This window comes from Mus pahari, chromosome 7 (genome assembly GCF_900095145.1).
Source record: "Mus pahari chromosome 7, PAHARI_EIJ_v1.1, whole genome shotgun sequence".
Lineage (NCBI taxonomy): Eukaryota > Metazoa > Chordata > Mammalia > Rodentia > Muridae > Mus > Mus pahari.
Window position 1 is genome coordinate 36896562 of NC_034596.1, and position 16099 is coordinate 36912660.

At 39.7% G+C, this 16099-nt stretch overlaps 1 protein-coding gene across 3 annotated transcripts in view; it reads left to right on the forward strand.

Moving 5' to 3' along the window:
* Positions 1-5857: 5857 nt before the first annotated feature.
* Positions 5858-16099, forward strand: part of Etv1 (ETS variant 1) — an 87771-nt gene continuing 77529 nt past the window's right edge. The window contains exons 1-4 of one of the 3 annotated variants that reach the window (XM_029540876.1): positions 5858-6221; positions 6644-6775; positions 7609-7696; positions 9039-9086. In XM_029540876.1, the coding sequence (XP_029396736.1) occupies positions 6731-6775; positions 7609-7696; positions 9039-9086 (181 nt within the window). In that variant the 5' untranslated portion in view covers positions 5858-6221; positions 6644-6730. Of the gene's footprint in view, positions 6222-6486; positions 6517-6643; positions 6776-7608; positions 7697-9038; positions 9087-9311; positions 9605-16099 lie in introns of those variants that run through there. The other 2 variants (XM_029540877.1, XM_029540878.1) reach the window with 2 other exon arrangements.

Consider the following 16099-nt stretch of genomic DNA (forward strand, 5'->3'; position numbering starts at 1 on the left):
TGCCAGAAAAAGAAGATCAACTGGTACATTTTAAAAATAGTTTGACTTCTGTGTCACTTTTAAGTCATCATTTAAAATTATTAGAGCAAAATTTTATTTCCCAAGTTTTATTGAAGCAAAATTTAAAAAAAATACAAAAAGATGTGTTTAATGTCCATCATGAATTTGACTTCCAATGTTACAGTTGAAACATATGTATTACTCAAAGGCCTCCTACTAAGACATGTTCCCAACCAGAGTACCCTCCTCATCTCTTCCTCCTCCCTCTTCCTCTTCTCCACTTTTTATTTTATTATATTTTTTTCTTCTATATAGCCCTGATTATCATGAAACTTCTTCACATTCCCATTTTGAGTTCCTGCCCTGACTTCCTTTATATTGGACTGTGATCTGTGGCAGGAAGACATAAGACAAATAAATGCTTTCCTCCTCAAGCTGCTTCTACAACATTTGTTTGCTTGAACTTATTTACCTTTATCAGTGTTTTTGTCTGCATTCCAGTGCTTCAACCACCCCCATGCTTAGTGCCCCCAGGCATTGGATTCCCTGGAAATAGGGTTACAGACAGCTGTGACTTGCCAAGTGGGTTAGAGAATGAAACAGACTACTAGGCCTCAGCAAAAGCAACAATGAGCTATCCCTCTAGTCCCTACCCCTACCTCCCAAAACACACCAAGTTGCTTTAGGTCATCGTCTTTATCCCAACAATAAAGAGCAAAGTAGTAGAGGCTGATCTATTTTGGAGGAAGCCATTCAGAAACATGCCATCTATTTATCAACTCATTCACCTGACAATGTTTACAAAACCATTGATTATGTCTGTCACTAAGAACATTAGAGCTCTGAAGAGTTGTCAGTGGGTAGATGGTGACCAACTTTAACACAGAGCACAGAGCTCAGAGAAATACCCCTTAGAAAACAAATAGTGTGGATCTCCCTAGTGTTCCCATGGTATTCAGAACAAGACCTAGAAAAAAATATCTGGGAATATGTGTACTGTACATAGCTACATCTGTCTTTACTCACACTCTCTTCATTGTCAAAAACAAAATATAAAGTGCCATAGACTGTGTTTCCTGGTTTGTTTAGTTTGCTCCTTCTTTAAAAGTAAGTCACAAAGACAAGAGCAAATAGAGACATGCACAGACAGAGAGAAATTCATGGGTGGCACATCAAAGTCAGTACAGAAGTATGGGCAACGATGGAAACAAGAGAAATAGAAACTGAAAAAAAAAAAAATGCACAGGAGCAAATCTGAGAGCCCATGTCCCTACACAAGGAATGAGAGCCCCTTTTAACAACACTTCCTGCTGGCAATTGTCTTCCCAAACTAGGTCTTCTCTGTAGGAAGACAACAGGATTTGCCCTATGGGAGTTTAGCCAAGTGTTACCAGATTCTCCCATTTTTGTAGGTATACAGGTATGGGTTATTGGGTGTAATTTGAATTGTAAGTGTTTTCTGTGAATGTCCCATGAAAGTCAATGTGTAGGCCAAACAAAACATATCTGACTAACACACTGAGAACATCCCCTTACACTCTTCGAAGAAATTAGCCCAAGGTTCAGATCCCTGCACCCTCGCTCAAACCCACAGGGCCCAAGACTATGGACACATTTAGGAGCCTGAATTTTTAATGACTTTATTATGTAATTTCATTTGAGAACCAGGAAAATCACATACTGGGGGAGGGAGAGATGCATAATCACATTTGAATTTCAAAGCATTATACTTCATTAAATCCACCGCTTTGTGGATGGGATTATATTACATCCAGAGTTTTTTGACTTACGTGTACCACTGTGGCTTTTGTGGAATTTTTCAGGTCAGGATTATTGGCTCCAACTTTATGGTTTAATAGATAGTTCATAGTTTAAGGACCAGGGGATAATGAGCACTTACCTTTAAAATGTTCCACTAAGTACCAGCTTAAGGTGCAGTATATGTGACTTCCTTCGCACTATCCAATTTCTGGACATTAGAAACTATTTTCTGACTTAGTGGCTGACAGCCTTTCAGTAGGTGACAGCAGAGGATGCAGAAGGAGGACGTCTTCTCCTGCATCTTTCTCTGACAATCTTAATCCTCACCTCTCATCCCCAAGCCCCTTGTCAAGGAGAACCTCATGAGGTTATCAGTTATCCTTCAGCATGCAGAGGGGAGGCTGTGTTTTCCCTTCTGTGATTTTCACATTGCCTACTATCCTGTATAATGGTGTATCTTATCCCGATCTATTTGATGTGGTCCCATGTTAAAACTAGCCCATTAATAATTCACTTATATAGTCTTTTGGTAAAATGAATTTGAAGAACTGCTAGTTTACTTAATAATAATAATACAATTTTGAGAAAATTTCATTTTACTTTAATCATATTTGTAATTTTATTTCACTTATTATTTTTCTGCCTCAGATGTGTGTGTGTGTGTGTGTGTGTGTGTGTGTGTGTCTGTGTGTCTGTGTGTCTGTGTGCCTGTGTGTGTGTTTCTGTATACTTGGCTGGAACTTGCTGCATAGACTAGTCTAGCCTCAAACTTGCAGCCATTCTCCTGCCTTTGCCTCCTAAGTTCTGAAATTAAGGCGTAGGCACCTTGCCTGCGATTTTTTTTCTATTTTAATTTACCTGAAATTTTATTAGAATACAAGTCTTATTTAGGCATAAAAATAATTTTAATTGATTATTTTATTTATACTCCAAATGTTGCCCGCCTTCCTGATCCCCCTTCCAGAGTTCTTCATCTCATTCCCCCTACCCTTCACCTCTGAGAGGGTGCTCCTCCTTCCCCCTCTCTCTCTACCCTTCCCAGTATTTCCCTTCCCTGTGTGCCTCAAGCTTTGCCTGCTATATTAAGCACTTTTTTAAAAAGTAGAACCTTGATAGTTTGTATTTTTTCTCAAACCACTTTTAGAAATCCAATTACTTAACATGCATTTCCAATGCCATAAGTCAACTGCAGACAAACCACTCATGTATATTATTTTACTTCATAAAATAGTTGCAAAGGAACCATAAAGCTTTAAATAGTTTTATATGCAAGATAAAAAAAAAAAAACTTTCCAAACTTCAAAATCAACAACAAAAAAGGGACTGGTGTGTGTGTGTGTGTGTGTGTGTGTGTGTGTGTGTGTGTGTGTGTGTGTTGTTCTCTCAAGACTCAAGGCTCTTATTTCAAAACCCAGATGGGATTTCAAAATACAAGTAAATAAATGTCAAAGCCTCTTGGCCTCTGCACTGTCATTCTATGTCTGAAATCTTGCCAAAATGAAATTTTCCATTCAAGAAGGACTGGAATGTACTAAACTGATTTAAAAGACATTCTTAAAACGTGGTGGAAACTTTGTGCAACTTCTGCGCACCTCTTCTTGCGCATGCAGCTGCTTGAGTGGACGGACCTTTCAATGGAGCGTAACACATCTGAAAATTAAATTCTCAACGCTTTCCTTACCTTCTGCTACTGTATTGTTCTTTTCCTCAGTGCCAACGTTAGACCATAACTAGGCATTAGGCTAGAAGCTAGTATTTTACTAAGGAGACAGGAGCAGAGCAAGGATGAGTGAAAATATCTCCCTGTGAGAGCAGAGAGAGAGAACATGAGCAGAGAGAAGGGGCATGGTTCAAAAGTCCGGTTGCGAAAGGCTCATACTTCGCTCAACGTTTTAGACTTCTAGAAGACTTGTAGACAAAGGGTGCTTAGTCACATAAGAACTTAATTTTCAATTACTGTGGGAGTCAAAGAGTTAACAGGTAGGGGTCCATCTGAAGAACTGCAAAGGACAAATGTGGAGAGTCTGCAGCATGATAGACCATCCTAAAAGATGAGGCCTGTCTAGAGATGATGGACTTCGGGACCTAGAAATTGGCAGTGTGTGAAAACTAAGCACTAAGAGAAGCTGGGGAGAAAATGACATTGGGATAAATCCAAAGTAGAAATGAGAGCTACCGAGAGAATGCTGAATAGTTTCTACACACGAGACAGCTTGCACATTTACACAGCCACGTGCTGAAGAGCAAGGAAAAGTTAGTAGTCCTTTCTCAGCTTTCTTTCCACTCTCAATTCCCCCCTTTTCAGGATTTCTTCTTAGTCAGGGCACCCCGGAGTTATACAGTGTTTGAGTTCCTTTAGCCTAGACTTCCTCTCACTCTCTCTACTGCTCTATGATAGAAAGGTACTTCCCCTCCTCTATGGTTATTGGTACCAAGTATGCATAGGAATAAAGCCAGGACAGAAACACACACAGACACCTGCGCGCACCTGCAAAACAACAACAACTACAACAACAAAAAACTTTTGTGGTTTGAGGAACTTGGGCCTTTGTTATATATTTTCTTTTCCCCTTGTCCCGCCACGCCCCCAGCCACGTGACCCAGAGAGATTGGGATTTTGTGAATGGAGCCGAAAGGTGGATGGGGGGGGCATGGGCAACGCCCCCTGCTCGAAAGCATCCAATCCGCTGGCGGAGCGCTGCGGGGTCAGCAATAAACAACAATGGACTGGAAATCCACGGTTCCTCATTGGCTTCAGGGACAGGCTCCCGGGGCCTTTCGAGAAGCTCCGCCCTCTCCCGGTTGCTCTGGATACCTGTCCCGCCTTGGCCTCACTGAAAGGCTTTGCAAACTGTTACCGCCTTGTCTGGGGCTTGCAGCCTGGCGGGTTACCGACGCTGTGGTCCCCTCTTCGGGTTGCACCCTCACAAAGTCTTGCAGCGTTCGAACGCACCCTTCGCCCGGGCTCTGATACTGTCCTCTCTCAAAGAGGACGCGCGCGGTGCCCTGACTAGTCTCGGGGCAAGCATTGTGTGTGCCCTGGAAGACTACACTTTTCCAAAGATGAAGCGCAGAGTGGTTTTGTCATAAACCACGCTCTTTCTCGGCGGGTCCGGGGTGCCAGGAGCGCACGCTCCCATTTAGATGTTTCCACCATGTTCCATTTAAGGGAAAAAAAACTTTCAAATAGAAATAGAGAACTGCAGCACATTGCTCAACGGGGCTAAAACAGCTGGAAAAGTCCTTTAGTCCCCAGCTCTGGTCCCCGCCAGGGTCTCAAGTGACTTTTAGCACCATAAAGCCCCCGCCCCACTCCTCCCTGGCCTCCAGTGCTTGGCAGGGCAGCGGCTGCAAAAGGGACACTTTAGAACTAAGCTCTGTGGGCAGGCAGCTTCTGAGACATGCTCGCTTCCAAAGGTCCCATCATTGTCCTTGTAACCCGAGCCCTCCCTGCTCTCCCCCCACTTCTTGGTGGAGGAAGTGAAATCTTCAAGTACAGTAAGTGACACCCTCCGTCTCTCTGTATACATAACAAAAGCTCCGGAAACGACGGGGACGGGGCGGGGGACGCTAGGGGGGGGGTATCTGAACTACCAAGTCCTCCCCCACCCCTCTGTGGCCACTGGAGGTTTCTTTCCTCTCAGCACTCTCCAGGGTGAATCTGATTTTTAGACTTTCCTCACCCACAGTGCTACGTACTCCTCCGGATCCTCTCTTCCAGCGCCACCTCTCCTTAGACTAAAGCAGCTTCTCTCGCTTGCTTTTCTTACAATATTTTCATGTCCAACGGACGAAAGGAGATCATTTTTGTTGAAGATGTATTTAAAAAAAAATCTTATAAGCCCCATTACAGTGGTGATTTAGTGTTGAAAATGGAGAAAAAAATAGCTTGGACCGAAAGCTTCTGAGGAGCAAGGCTGGAGCGTGTGGTGGGTGGACTCACTCCAGGCCAAAGGTAGAGAAAAGGGATTGTGGACACTCAATCTGTACCCGAACCTCTACAACAGTGCTTTAAGGACATAATAATGGACCAAACAACGCTAGGAATGAGAACTGGTTGACTCGGTACACTAGGTTTCAGTATCCCTCCGGTCTTAACAAAAACAGCGAGTTAGGAAGGAAGTAGGTTTCCTCGGTGGCTTTTCCTGGGTGCGGACCCCGCGACTTCTCCCAGAGTGGTCGCATAGGCTTAGGGGCGCAGGAGACCCAAGGGAAGGGGCCGAAAGCTCCTGATTGACAGCCCGAAATCTGATCTTGTGAAAGAGACGTGGAGCCAATGGGAGGCAGCGATCCATCAGTTTGGATTGGAGGCCCCTGGAGGAGAAGTAGAGGAAAAACCACCGAATTCAGCTCTGTCAGAGGCGCTTTCGGCTTCCAGGGGGAAGTGCTGGGCAATAATTAATGTTTTTATTAAATTTGGAGGGAATTTTTTGCAGCCGTTCGCCTAACGTGGCCTTCAGGTGGGTATTTCCAACAACTTTTTATGTCTCTGCAGATAATTGCATGGTTGTGGGTTGCAAAAACTATTCTTATGAAAGAGGTAGCTCCGTCTCTTTAGTCCCGTTAGGTGAAAAGCAAGTCTCGTTGATCGCCATTGCTAGTTTTGCCCACGTTTGCGAATCAGAGCCGCCTGGGGTACACTGACCGAGCAGGGAGCATCCAGAGTGTAAATAAATACATTGCCTCTTGTTAGGATTTTTTGATACGACCGAAAGTATGTAAATTGTGAACTCTCTTGGCTCTCTTTGGATCCAGGTGAAGAAGGCGGCGTAGGGGAGGGTTATTTTTGTGAATGGGGCTGTCGAGGGTAATTAGCTATGCAAATGCAAGAGCTTCATTCATGATTTTTTTAAAGCCTAAAAGCCATCTTGTTCCCCTCTAGGTTGATAGAAGTCCAGATCCCGAGGAAATCTCCAGCTAAATGCTCAAAATATAAAACACTGAGCTAATATTTGCGAAGAGGAGCAGAATGGATGGATTTTATGACCAGCAAGTGCCTTACGTGGTCACCAACGTGAGTGATCAGTTCGAAAGTTGCTGTTTATAAACTTGACTCGGACGGGGGTGGGGAGAGCAAGAGATGCGAAGGGAGGGGGCAGGGGGTTGGGACTGCAGACACTTTATCTGCTTTGTTGCCACTGTAGGGCGACTCTGCTTCTAGAAGCCCTATCTACAAAATGAGCTTACCTTTGAGTGATTCGGATAAGGCATAGTTTTGTTTTAAGACCCCTTCTTCTGGTTAATGTGTCCACGATGAGTGCAAGAGGAGACGGAGGGCAGCAACAGCTGCACTCAAAGTTTGTGGCTGGGTTTATCTGCCACATTGAAAAGAACGAAGTTGAGACAAATGCTGACAATTTTGTGTTTACATGGGGTGTCTTAGAGGGTTTTCTTCCCCCTCCCCTCTCATTTTCTCACTTTTCCCAGTTTTCCTTTGGCTTCTCTTATTGCGGGTGGGGGTGCTGTCTGAGAGATTGGAATTCACTGTTTTAATCTGGAGCTGATTCAGAAAAAAAAAAAAAAGAAAGAAAAGAAAAACATTAAGCGTTTTAGCTTAATGTTTTGATGCTGAGATTACTACGTGTAACTAGGATGAGGATAAGCAGGAGTGTTAGGACATGCTCTGGGAAGCAACTCTCCCTCCTCACTGCTGAACTCTCAGCCTGAGCCTTCACTGTCAAAGTCAGACAATATGTGTTGGAGTTCTCCTATGAACTTTTTTCTTTTCTACTCAGAGAGAGGATCCAGTAGGCTTAAGTTATGTATGCATGTTTTTTTGCTTTTTTTTTTAACGTGTGACATCTGAGATTTATATTCTTTTAAAGGATTTTATCTTTCCCTTTGTAGAGTCAGCGTGGGAGAAACTGTACTGAGAAACCAACAAATGTCAGGAAAAGAAAATTCATTAACAGAGATCTGGCTCATGACTCAGAAGGTGAGGTTTGGTTCTGAGCTGAACGCCTCTTTTTCACTGACACTCTCTCCCCTCCAAACGGGGTACATCTCAATCTCATCGAAAAAATAGTAGACATTGAAACATGGACTAAAACATGCAACCACTCACACAGTGAGTTTGCCTTGGAAACTATTTTGTGGTCTTGTCACAAAAGTAATGAGAGGTAAATAAACACGCAGCAGTGACCTTCTTATTTTAAACAGTATTTTGTGTTCCTTCTTGTCCATTTGGCAGGTAATTCCTTGTACTGAGATAACAATTTCAAACTGCAACACCCTGGGATAAAGTATGCAGCCATGCCCGCTGCTTATGTTTTTCTTTCAACTTTATTACAAGTTGAACAATATAAATGAAGCCATATACTATTGTTGAAATTTTATGAGTGAGTTTGATGACTGCATTTTGAAGACATAACATTTGTTGATAGGCCTTAATATGTTCACTAGATCAAACTTAAGGCTTATTGAATACTTATTATTTAGTAAGTTGGGCTGTAGATTCTTCTTATAAACTGTTGGTAGGAGATCAATATATTATGAATTATTTCAGCCCAAGTGGGGCCACTCATTATGATTTGAAGAAACTTAGACTTAATTACTAAAGTTCACATTGAATTTAAAATTAATTAGACTGAATTGTAAAACATCATGAAATTTTCATTCTCATTAGATACTTTTCTTCCTACCCCTACCCTCCAACAAATGGCAGAATATAATTTGGAATTAATAATAAACCAAAGCAGGACACTAATGTCTTTGATTTTTACAGATCTGCTAAAGTAGAATTTTTTTTCTTGAAATGCTTGTATTTGAAGTTGCACCCTGTGTTAGTGTTGAGCTATTTGGCTGGAAAATGTAATTTGGGAATTAACTCAAGTTCTGTTGGTATTTTGTACATAAAATTAAAATGTAAATGTTCTGTCTTTCTAATATCTACCCTACCTCTATTTTAGCAAGAGTTAAACATTCTTAGGAAGGGTTTCTGTACTTAGACCATCTTAGTGAATTTCAGTTTTTTTTTCTTTTCCTGAGCTTATTTCTTAATTATTTTGAAAAAGAAAAAAAAAAAAGATAAAAGAAGGTAATTTGATTTAGTTGCCTAAATATAATATTATTTAGTTGCCTAAAGAAATCTCTTAAGTGTCCCTTAATTGATGTCATAAGTAAGCAGGATTATTGAGATACTTGAGATATGAATCCTATGTTCAGTTGACGCTCCCTAAATTAAAATCATTGAATGACAGTGTCATGACAAACATTTTCATTTGATGAAGCCTGCAGATCGTCGTGTCTCATGTTGGTGTGTCTGACTTGCTTTTTAGAACTCTTTCAAGATCTGAGTCAGTTACAAGAAACATGGCTTGCTGAAGGTAAGAGGCAAAACTGTCTTTAAGGGGGGGGGGGGGAAAGCAATTCTAGAAGGGGGTGGAGAGAGTCCTGAACTTGCTGTCTTAAATGTTCAACCCAATTAATTGAGCTCTAAAAGAGCCACCTCATGTGTCATGCATACATTAGAGCCTCTGATGAGTTTGTCTTTGGGGACTCTGGGGCTGCACTACCCAGTGTCATCACAAATTACCAGGAGAAATTGCTTGCAGCTCACAATCACATCTGCTTTTGGCAAGAACTAATGCACCAAGACTTCAGGTTCTAAGCCTCTGCTCAGATTTTAATTGCAATTGATCAGGTTTATATTATTGTACCTCGAGAGACCTCAAGCCAGAACTGGCTGGCTTGCTGTTTCCCTTAGAGCAGCGCATGTTTGGTGCTCTGCTGAAGGACTTTTCTGATGGCAGAAATTAGTTTCTCTCGGCTCATCAGGACGGGATGCTTCAAGATTTAAGTGCAGGTGTCTTCCTTCCTCCTTGTTCACAACACAGAACCTTAGGTGTGTATGTCTCAGTTAAGAAATCTGTGGGTTTAAAATAAATCTTTCATGAGGATTTGAAGGTTTTTAAAAATGTTTCATGTGTCATGATGCATGTAATGCTTGGTGAAGTTTGACTTTTGATGTCTTGTGACTTCTATTAGGATTTGATATGGAGACATTTAATAACATTTTGGGTTTTAAGAAATTTTATGCTGCAACCTCTTGTATCTTTTATTGTGTGCAACTTTGTTTATAGGAACAATGAGATGAGGTTTCAGTAAAGCGTGACCCATTCAGATATGCTTAAGGTGTTTATTGGCTATTTACTATTTAAAATTTTCCTTTTGGATATTTGTGAAATATTTTATAAGCTATGTGGGGTGTGTGTGTGTGTGTGTGTGTGTGTGTGTGTGTGTGTGTGTGTAGGGGGAATGAGAAAGTTGCTGATATTTAAATATTTAGTATGTTTTGTTATTTGAGTACTTACTGTGGTGACTCTAATTCTGGTAATAGATTTTGAAGATGGATCAAAGGAGAGGGAGGGTCTCCAAATGGAATTCTGAGCTTCTCTTGGTGCTGAGGTAGACTGAGGAGTTTTTAGTCTGGATCTTGTACTCAGTTGCTCAAGTTGCTGTTAGCATGTAAACAAGTTTCTTTGTCTTGCTGATAATTCTAGTTCTTCAGAAGGCTTTTACAACCTTAAAGGATTCAAAATCATTTAAGTTAAATAGCTTTTAATTATCCTTTGAAAGGGGTTGCATTTATATGTTAATGAATGGTAAGTATTAGTGAAAGTTTTATTTAAATTTAAGGTAATTTTTGCTTGTCTCTAAATGAATAGATCACTTAGTATTAATATAAACTATATCTGAATATAGTTTATATTGTATAGCTATATATTCAGATAACTTTCTATAAAAATTTGCAGAGGTTCTTATGTTAAATTTTATCTATCTTTGTTTTGGTTTGGTTTGGTTTTTTGGGGTTTTTTGTTTGTTTGGTTTTGGTTTTTGTTTTGTTTTTTTTTTTTTTTTGCCAAGTTGAAGGCTATGTGGCATTTTGTTTATTCAAGAACTTACTCGCTTAACCAAAATAAGTTACTATACTCACCTAATTGCTGTGGAAGGCTTACTGGTTCTTAAAGATGTTTAAATTTGAAAACTGAATCCAAGTGAGTGCACTGGTTGGCAGATTTTGGATGTGCATAACAGCTGTTTCTGGAATTTTAAAATGTGGATCTGTGGCAGACTTTTATCATTTTAGTACATTTTCTATTTTTTTTTTTTTTTTTTTTACTTTGCACTTGACTTACTTGTGTCTTATGACTCAGATAGGAGAGTTAGATAATTTATCCGAATTTGAGCTTATCATTTAAAACAGTATGGAATATTCTTATCTCTTCATTACCTGCAAATCAACGCTGAAGGCTTATCTTTATATAAAGTAAACCTAGATAAGGACTAATGTATTTGAAAGAACATGCTTTTACTTAGAAAAGAATTCATAAGCTTAATTAAATACAGGAATTAATCTTGAGAGTTTTCTTTACTGAATACCAGGTGTACTATTTACAAACTGCATTTTAGGTTAATATAAACATTTTCAAAACAGCTGCATGAATTTATATAGTTATGGTGTAAGCAAAATTTATTAATGCAATTTTTAAAATCTAATAGTAAGAAGGGCTTTTTAAATGTTAGTGGACTAGACATTTGGTCCTTAGCAATTAAATATAATTATTGTGTATATATATTCTAATTTGGCTTATCTTCTGACTTGACTAATATTAGCTAAGAGATTGCAAAAATTGGTTAATTTGTCACTAGTTTTGTTCATTTGTGTTCTTCTGGACAGGCAGAGATTAATAGATTACTAAGCCAGCAGAGGATAAACTGTTACATATTTCTCTTCTTAATGCTCCATAGCCAAGAAAGCATGGAATTTTAAGACATTTTGATCTTTTACAAAATAGATCACTGACAATTAACCAAGTTTCTCCCTTGAGTTAGAATCCCTCTAGGAAGCCAACAGGTCCAAAGATGTATTTAGACACAAGAATCAAGTTTGCTACAGTGTGTCATATGATAATCACATTGAAAATATTTCCCAAAGTCCCTAAATAGAAATGATGCTTCTTAGAATTCTTAATGGTTTGGTTTTTTTTTGTTTGTTTGTTTGTTTGGTTTTTTGTTTTTGTTTTTTGTTTTTTTTTTTTGCTTGCAAGAATTTTTTTTATAAGCTATACCCAGTAAAACACATTGATTACTTATGAGTAAATGGCTGTGTCTCCTGAAATGTATTTTATTTCCAAATGGTAGTTGAGGTTGACCAGGCAGGACTGTTGGAGTGTAAGGATAGAGTTGGTATAGTCTTTTCTAAAAATATAATTGCATTTTTCCCTGCAACTTTATCTCTATACAGAGATCTAAAACATGTCTGTAAAATGTAACTTCACATTAGAAGCACTTTCCAAGCAATAATGCTGCAATTTTCAGGCTTGTAACAAATATACCACAACTTAAAATAATCACTTCCTGAGGGAAATTATAAAGCTCATGTTTTCAATGACCACAATACCAGATAAAAGGAATAGAGACTATGCTTATTTTAAATGTTACCATAGCTACTTCATATTGAAATTCTCTATAGACAATTCTTCATCGATTCTCAGTCCTTTCACTTAGATCTCTACTGACAGGCCATTGAAATTATTTGATCCCTTGAAATAACTCGTTCAAATGTCACTTCTATTAGCATTGTAGCAATTTTGTGTTCTTAACTTGTTTTGAAAGCTATAGTAAGTAAGTGGTGTCTAAAACTTGTGTGTATGTGTGTGTGTGTGTGTGTCGGGGGTGGGGTGGGTACAGAAATAGAAACTAAGTCAAGAAACCATGGCACTTTTCTAAACATACCCAATTGATGCTTACCTAATAATACAACATAGGAAAATAATATGTGGCAGTATATATCACATGTGAACCAGAACTACTTTTGTCTTATTTTGTTTTGGTCTGGGTGTCCTGAGGTCCTCTGTTATGAATGAGATTGAGGAGAAAGTCCCCAGTGGTGATTCAGTGGCGTTCAGTGACACCTTGAAGCCAAATTGCAGGGTGCAGCCACAGCTATGTATACTGTTGGAGTTTTAATATCAAGAACAAGGTTCTACATCAAATGTCACTATTATCTCCTACAAAGATTGCCTTTTGGTTTTATGAATTCGTCAAATGATACTCATGTTGGTCTAGAGATAGAGACATATCAGTTTGCTTCTGATACAGCATTTACACCCAAGCTATGTTGTTATGATAGTTACTGGGGAGGTGAGCTGTTTTTATTCTTTAAGTGTGGCCTCCACTGCACACAGTGCTCATGAGACTAGTTTTTATTGTTCAAATACCCTACTTTAAAAGGAAAATAGACAACAGCACTGGCCTTAGATTTGCTTTTCTTTCTTTTACTTATTTGGCTCACTACTTATAGGTCCTTGGAACTGGGTAGTAGATGATTCTTCTGTGTGTGTGTGTGTGTGTGTGTGTGTGTGTGTGTGTGTGTTTCTGTGTGCTTGCGTGTGTGTGTGCAGGTATGTGTGTGTGCCTGTGTGTGGTGATGGTGTGGTATGCTGTAAGGAATTGTAGCTGCTACCATCCTTTTTGATTTTTTCTTTGTTGTACTGGTAATCTCTGTAAGATGTGAAAGAACTCTCATGTTTTAGTAATGGTAGGTCAAACAAATGGAACAAATGTGTTTTATGGCTAAATATCAGTTGGAAAAATGTAAATGTGGCTCATCTACGATCTACTTACAAAAGAAAATAGAAACATCGGATTGAGTGGGGTATAGTGCCATTTTCTTTTTTTTTCAGAAAGCGCTGACCTGTGTTGGTGAAATGTTGCTGAACTTTTCCATTTGAGTTACAAAGACTGTGTAATATCTTGCACGTTAGACTGCAACTTTCTTTGAATTGTGTACAACTTTGTTAAGTAAAAATAATAAAAATAATGATAGAGGCAGACCTTTGTAGCACTAAGGGAAAAAGTCTGGCTGCAAACTGCGGCTGGCTGGCTCTCTGGGCTTCCTTTTTAAGTTTTCAAGGCACTGCAGGTCAGTCAGCCTAGCTCGAAACTGAAGCAGTTTTGAGGCCTTCTCTTCTTCCTGCGTTGAGTGCACATGCAGCGTGTGTCAAGCATTAAAGGACTCTCTGTCTAGGGAAGTCCCCCTTCCCTTTCTGCTTAAATATGTTTATGTTTCTGCACTAATTAATGCTTTTACTTTGCAACCATTTTAACGTGAAAACCGGATGTGGTCTATAAAACCAGGCTTAGTGGACTCATGATTATTTTGTTCCATGGACTGAAGCCTCATTTTAGGATTAGAAGAGGGTACCACAGCGCAAATGTCGAGTTTTCTTCTTGATTTACTTAAAATAAATCATAAATTCCTTCAGGTAAATTCGTTCCTAAACTTTGATCCAAAACACTATGAACCTCAACAATGATCGCTTACATTCTTATGGCTCAAAATTTGAATGATAGGCAAGGAGGAAAGGCCATTTTTTTTATTTGATTACTCGTATTTATTTTCCTCCACGGAATCAGGGCTTCCCACGTGCTCATCAAGGGCTCTGTACTTCAGTGCCCCTTTCTTCTTCCCCCTTTCTTTCCCCTCCCCCCTGCTTGCTCTTCTTTCTCCCTTCCTGTTCACCTTTCCTTCTTTTTCTCGCACTTTCCTAAGTTTTGTACATCCCATGTTTTTTGGAACAAGGTGCCCCGTAAACTCTGATGGATTTAATATGTGTGTATCCATCTTTTTGCTTCTCTCCCTCCCACACTCCTCTATGTATACGCGTGTGTCATCTATTTGAACGTGTTTCTCAGTGGATCTGTTTGAGAAAGAGCAGTAAACTTGGCGTGTTTATCCTGCAAGTTCAGCCTCCTTGCTTCAGTTCTCTGGAAGGGTGTGACATGAAAAGATTGCGGTTGGGCCACATGGTTCATGCTGGACTGTGTTTTTGTGAATGGAGGCAGAAATCCAGTTCTGCCTGCTAGTCTTGAGGAAATGCTGAGGAGATCAGCTGTCTCATTCACGGGCAGAAAGTATGAGTCATACATCTTCCGCCTTGTTTGGCTCCAGGTCATTGTTACAGTGGATAGAACTGGTTTTAATTAAATATTAACCCCTTTAATACTTGACATTTGTTTCATTTGTAATTTTCCCACTCCTCCCCCGCTTGGCTTTGAAAGAAAACTCAACAGACAGCTAGCTTGCAAGAAGAAGAGGGTTTTTATTTGCCTGCAGCTAAATTGGAAATTTTTTTTTAAATGTTCCCCATTTCTTAAATGGCGAACACTATTTTATTTAAACGTTGAAAATCGGCGTAAAGCAGAAGCAAGCTGTATGTAAAACTGCTCTTCCCTAAGGCTGCGGTGCTTAAGAACACATATTAAAGTTGAAAAATGGGGCATCGATTCTGTGACATTTTGGTTGCGATTGATACTTTTATGAATTTCTTTCCCAGAGTGCAGCTATGTCGCATCAGGCAAAGCATTAGAGAGCAGTTTTGGAGAGGAAGCTAGATAAAGCCAATAGCCTAGAGTTCGTACAGTGTCCTTTTAAAGCAAGGCTTTGGGGACGCAATGGCAACTGGCCTATTAATGTGCAATGAACTGATCGAGCTGCTTCCGCCATTACCAATAAAATCGACATGCTCTCTCTTCATGAAAGTCTTTTATCGGTCCTTGGTCCATATTTTCTCCCCTTCCCCGTTCTTCCTCTTTCTCCTCTCTCATTACATTGTGTACAGAAACATTTTCACTCCCCAAAGACGATCACGGGCAGCATAGTTTGGAGTAGTAGACGGTAATGCAATAAAAACATTTAGAAATTTTTAGATTGGCTTCTATTACTAATTTTTAACTTTGGGCTTGGTATGGCTTGCAATAATATTTCAGGCAGCTTAATTTACTTCTTCATAGAATTCTTGTGAATTAAAGAAAAAAAAAGTAGGATACAAGTGTGGGGGATCTGTGTCATATTTTCCGTGCCCAAATCCAACTTGTGTTTTGAGTTAAATGGTTTCCTTCTCCTCCAGCTTCAAGTTCGAGGTAGACTTGAGCCTTTGTCGATTTAAATAGAGCACTGCTTCGCTCAGTCTATTCAGTTTCTTAAGATTAGCTTCTGTGAAAATGTGAGTCATATGTTTTTTGTTAAGATTCTGTAATATGTTCAAGCATAAGTGTGAAGTACTTATTCAGTATGTTAAGGAGTTAGAACAGAAATAGCAATTTTCGTCCTTACTCCTTTTACAAATTGTTAGTAGGGAGCTATTTTCTCCGTACTGATGAGGTATACCTTCTAGATTCCTCTGCCCCTTAGATGTTTTCCCTCACCCCACCTATATGCCAACGCCCAACACATGTCCCACACCCACGGGGGCCTTTCTTGCCGTTACTCCTGTGACGATGTGTTCTATGAAGCTGCAACTCTGGCTTACGAGACTGAGGAAAAGTCTTACCA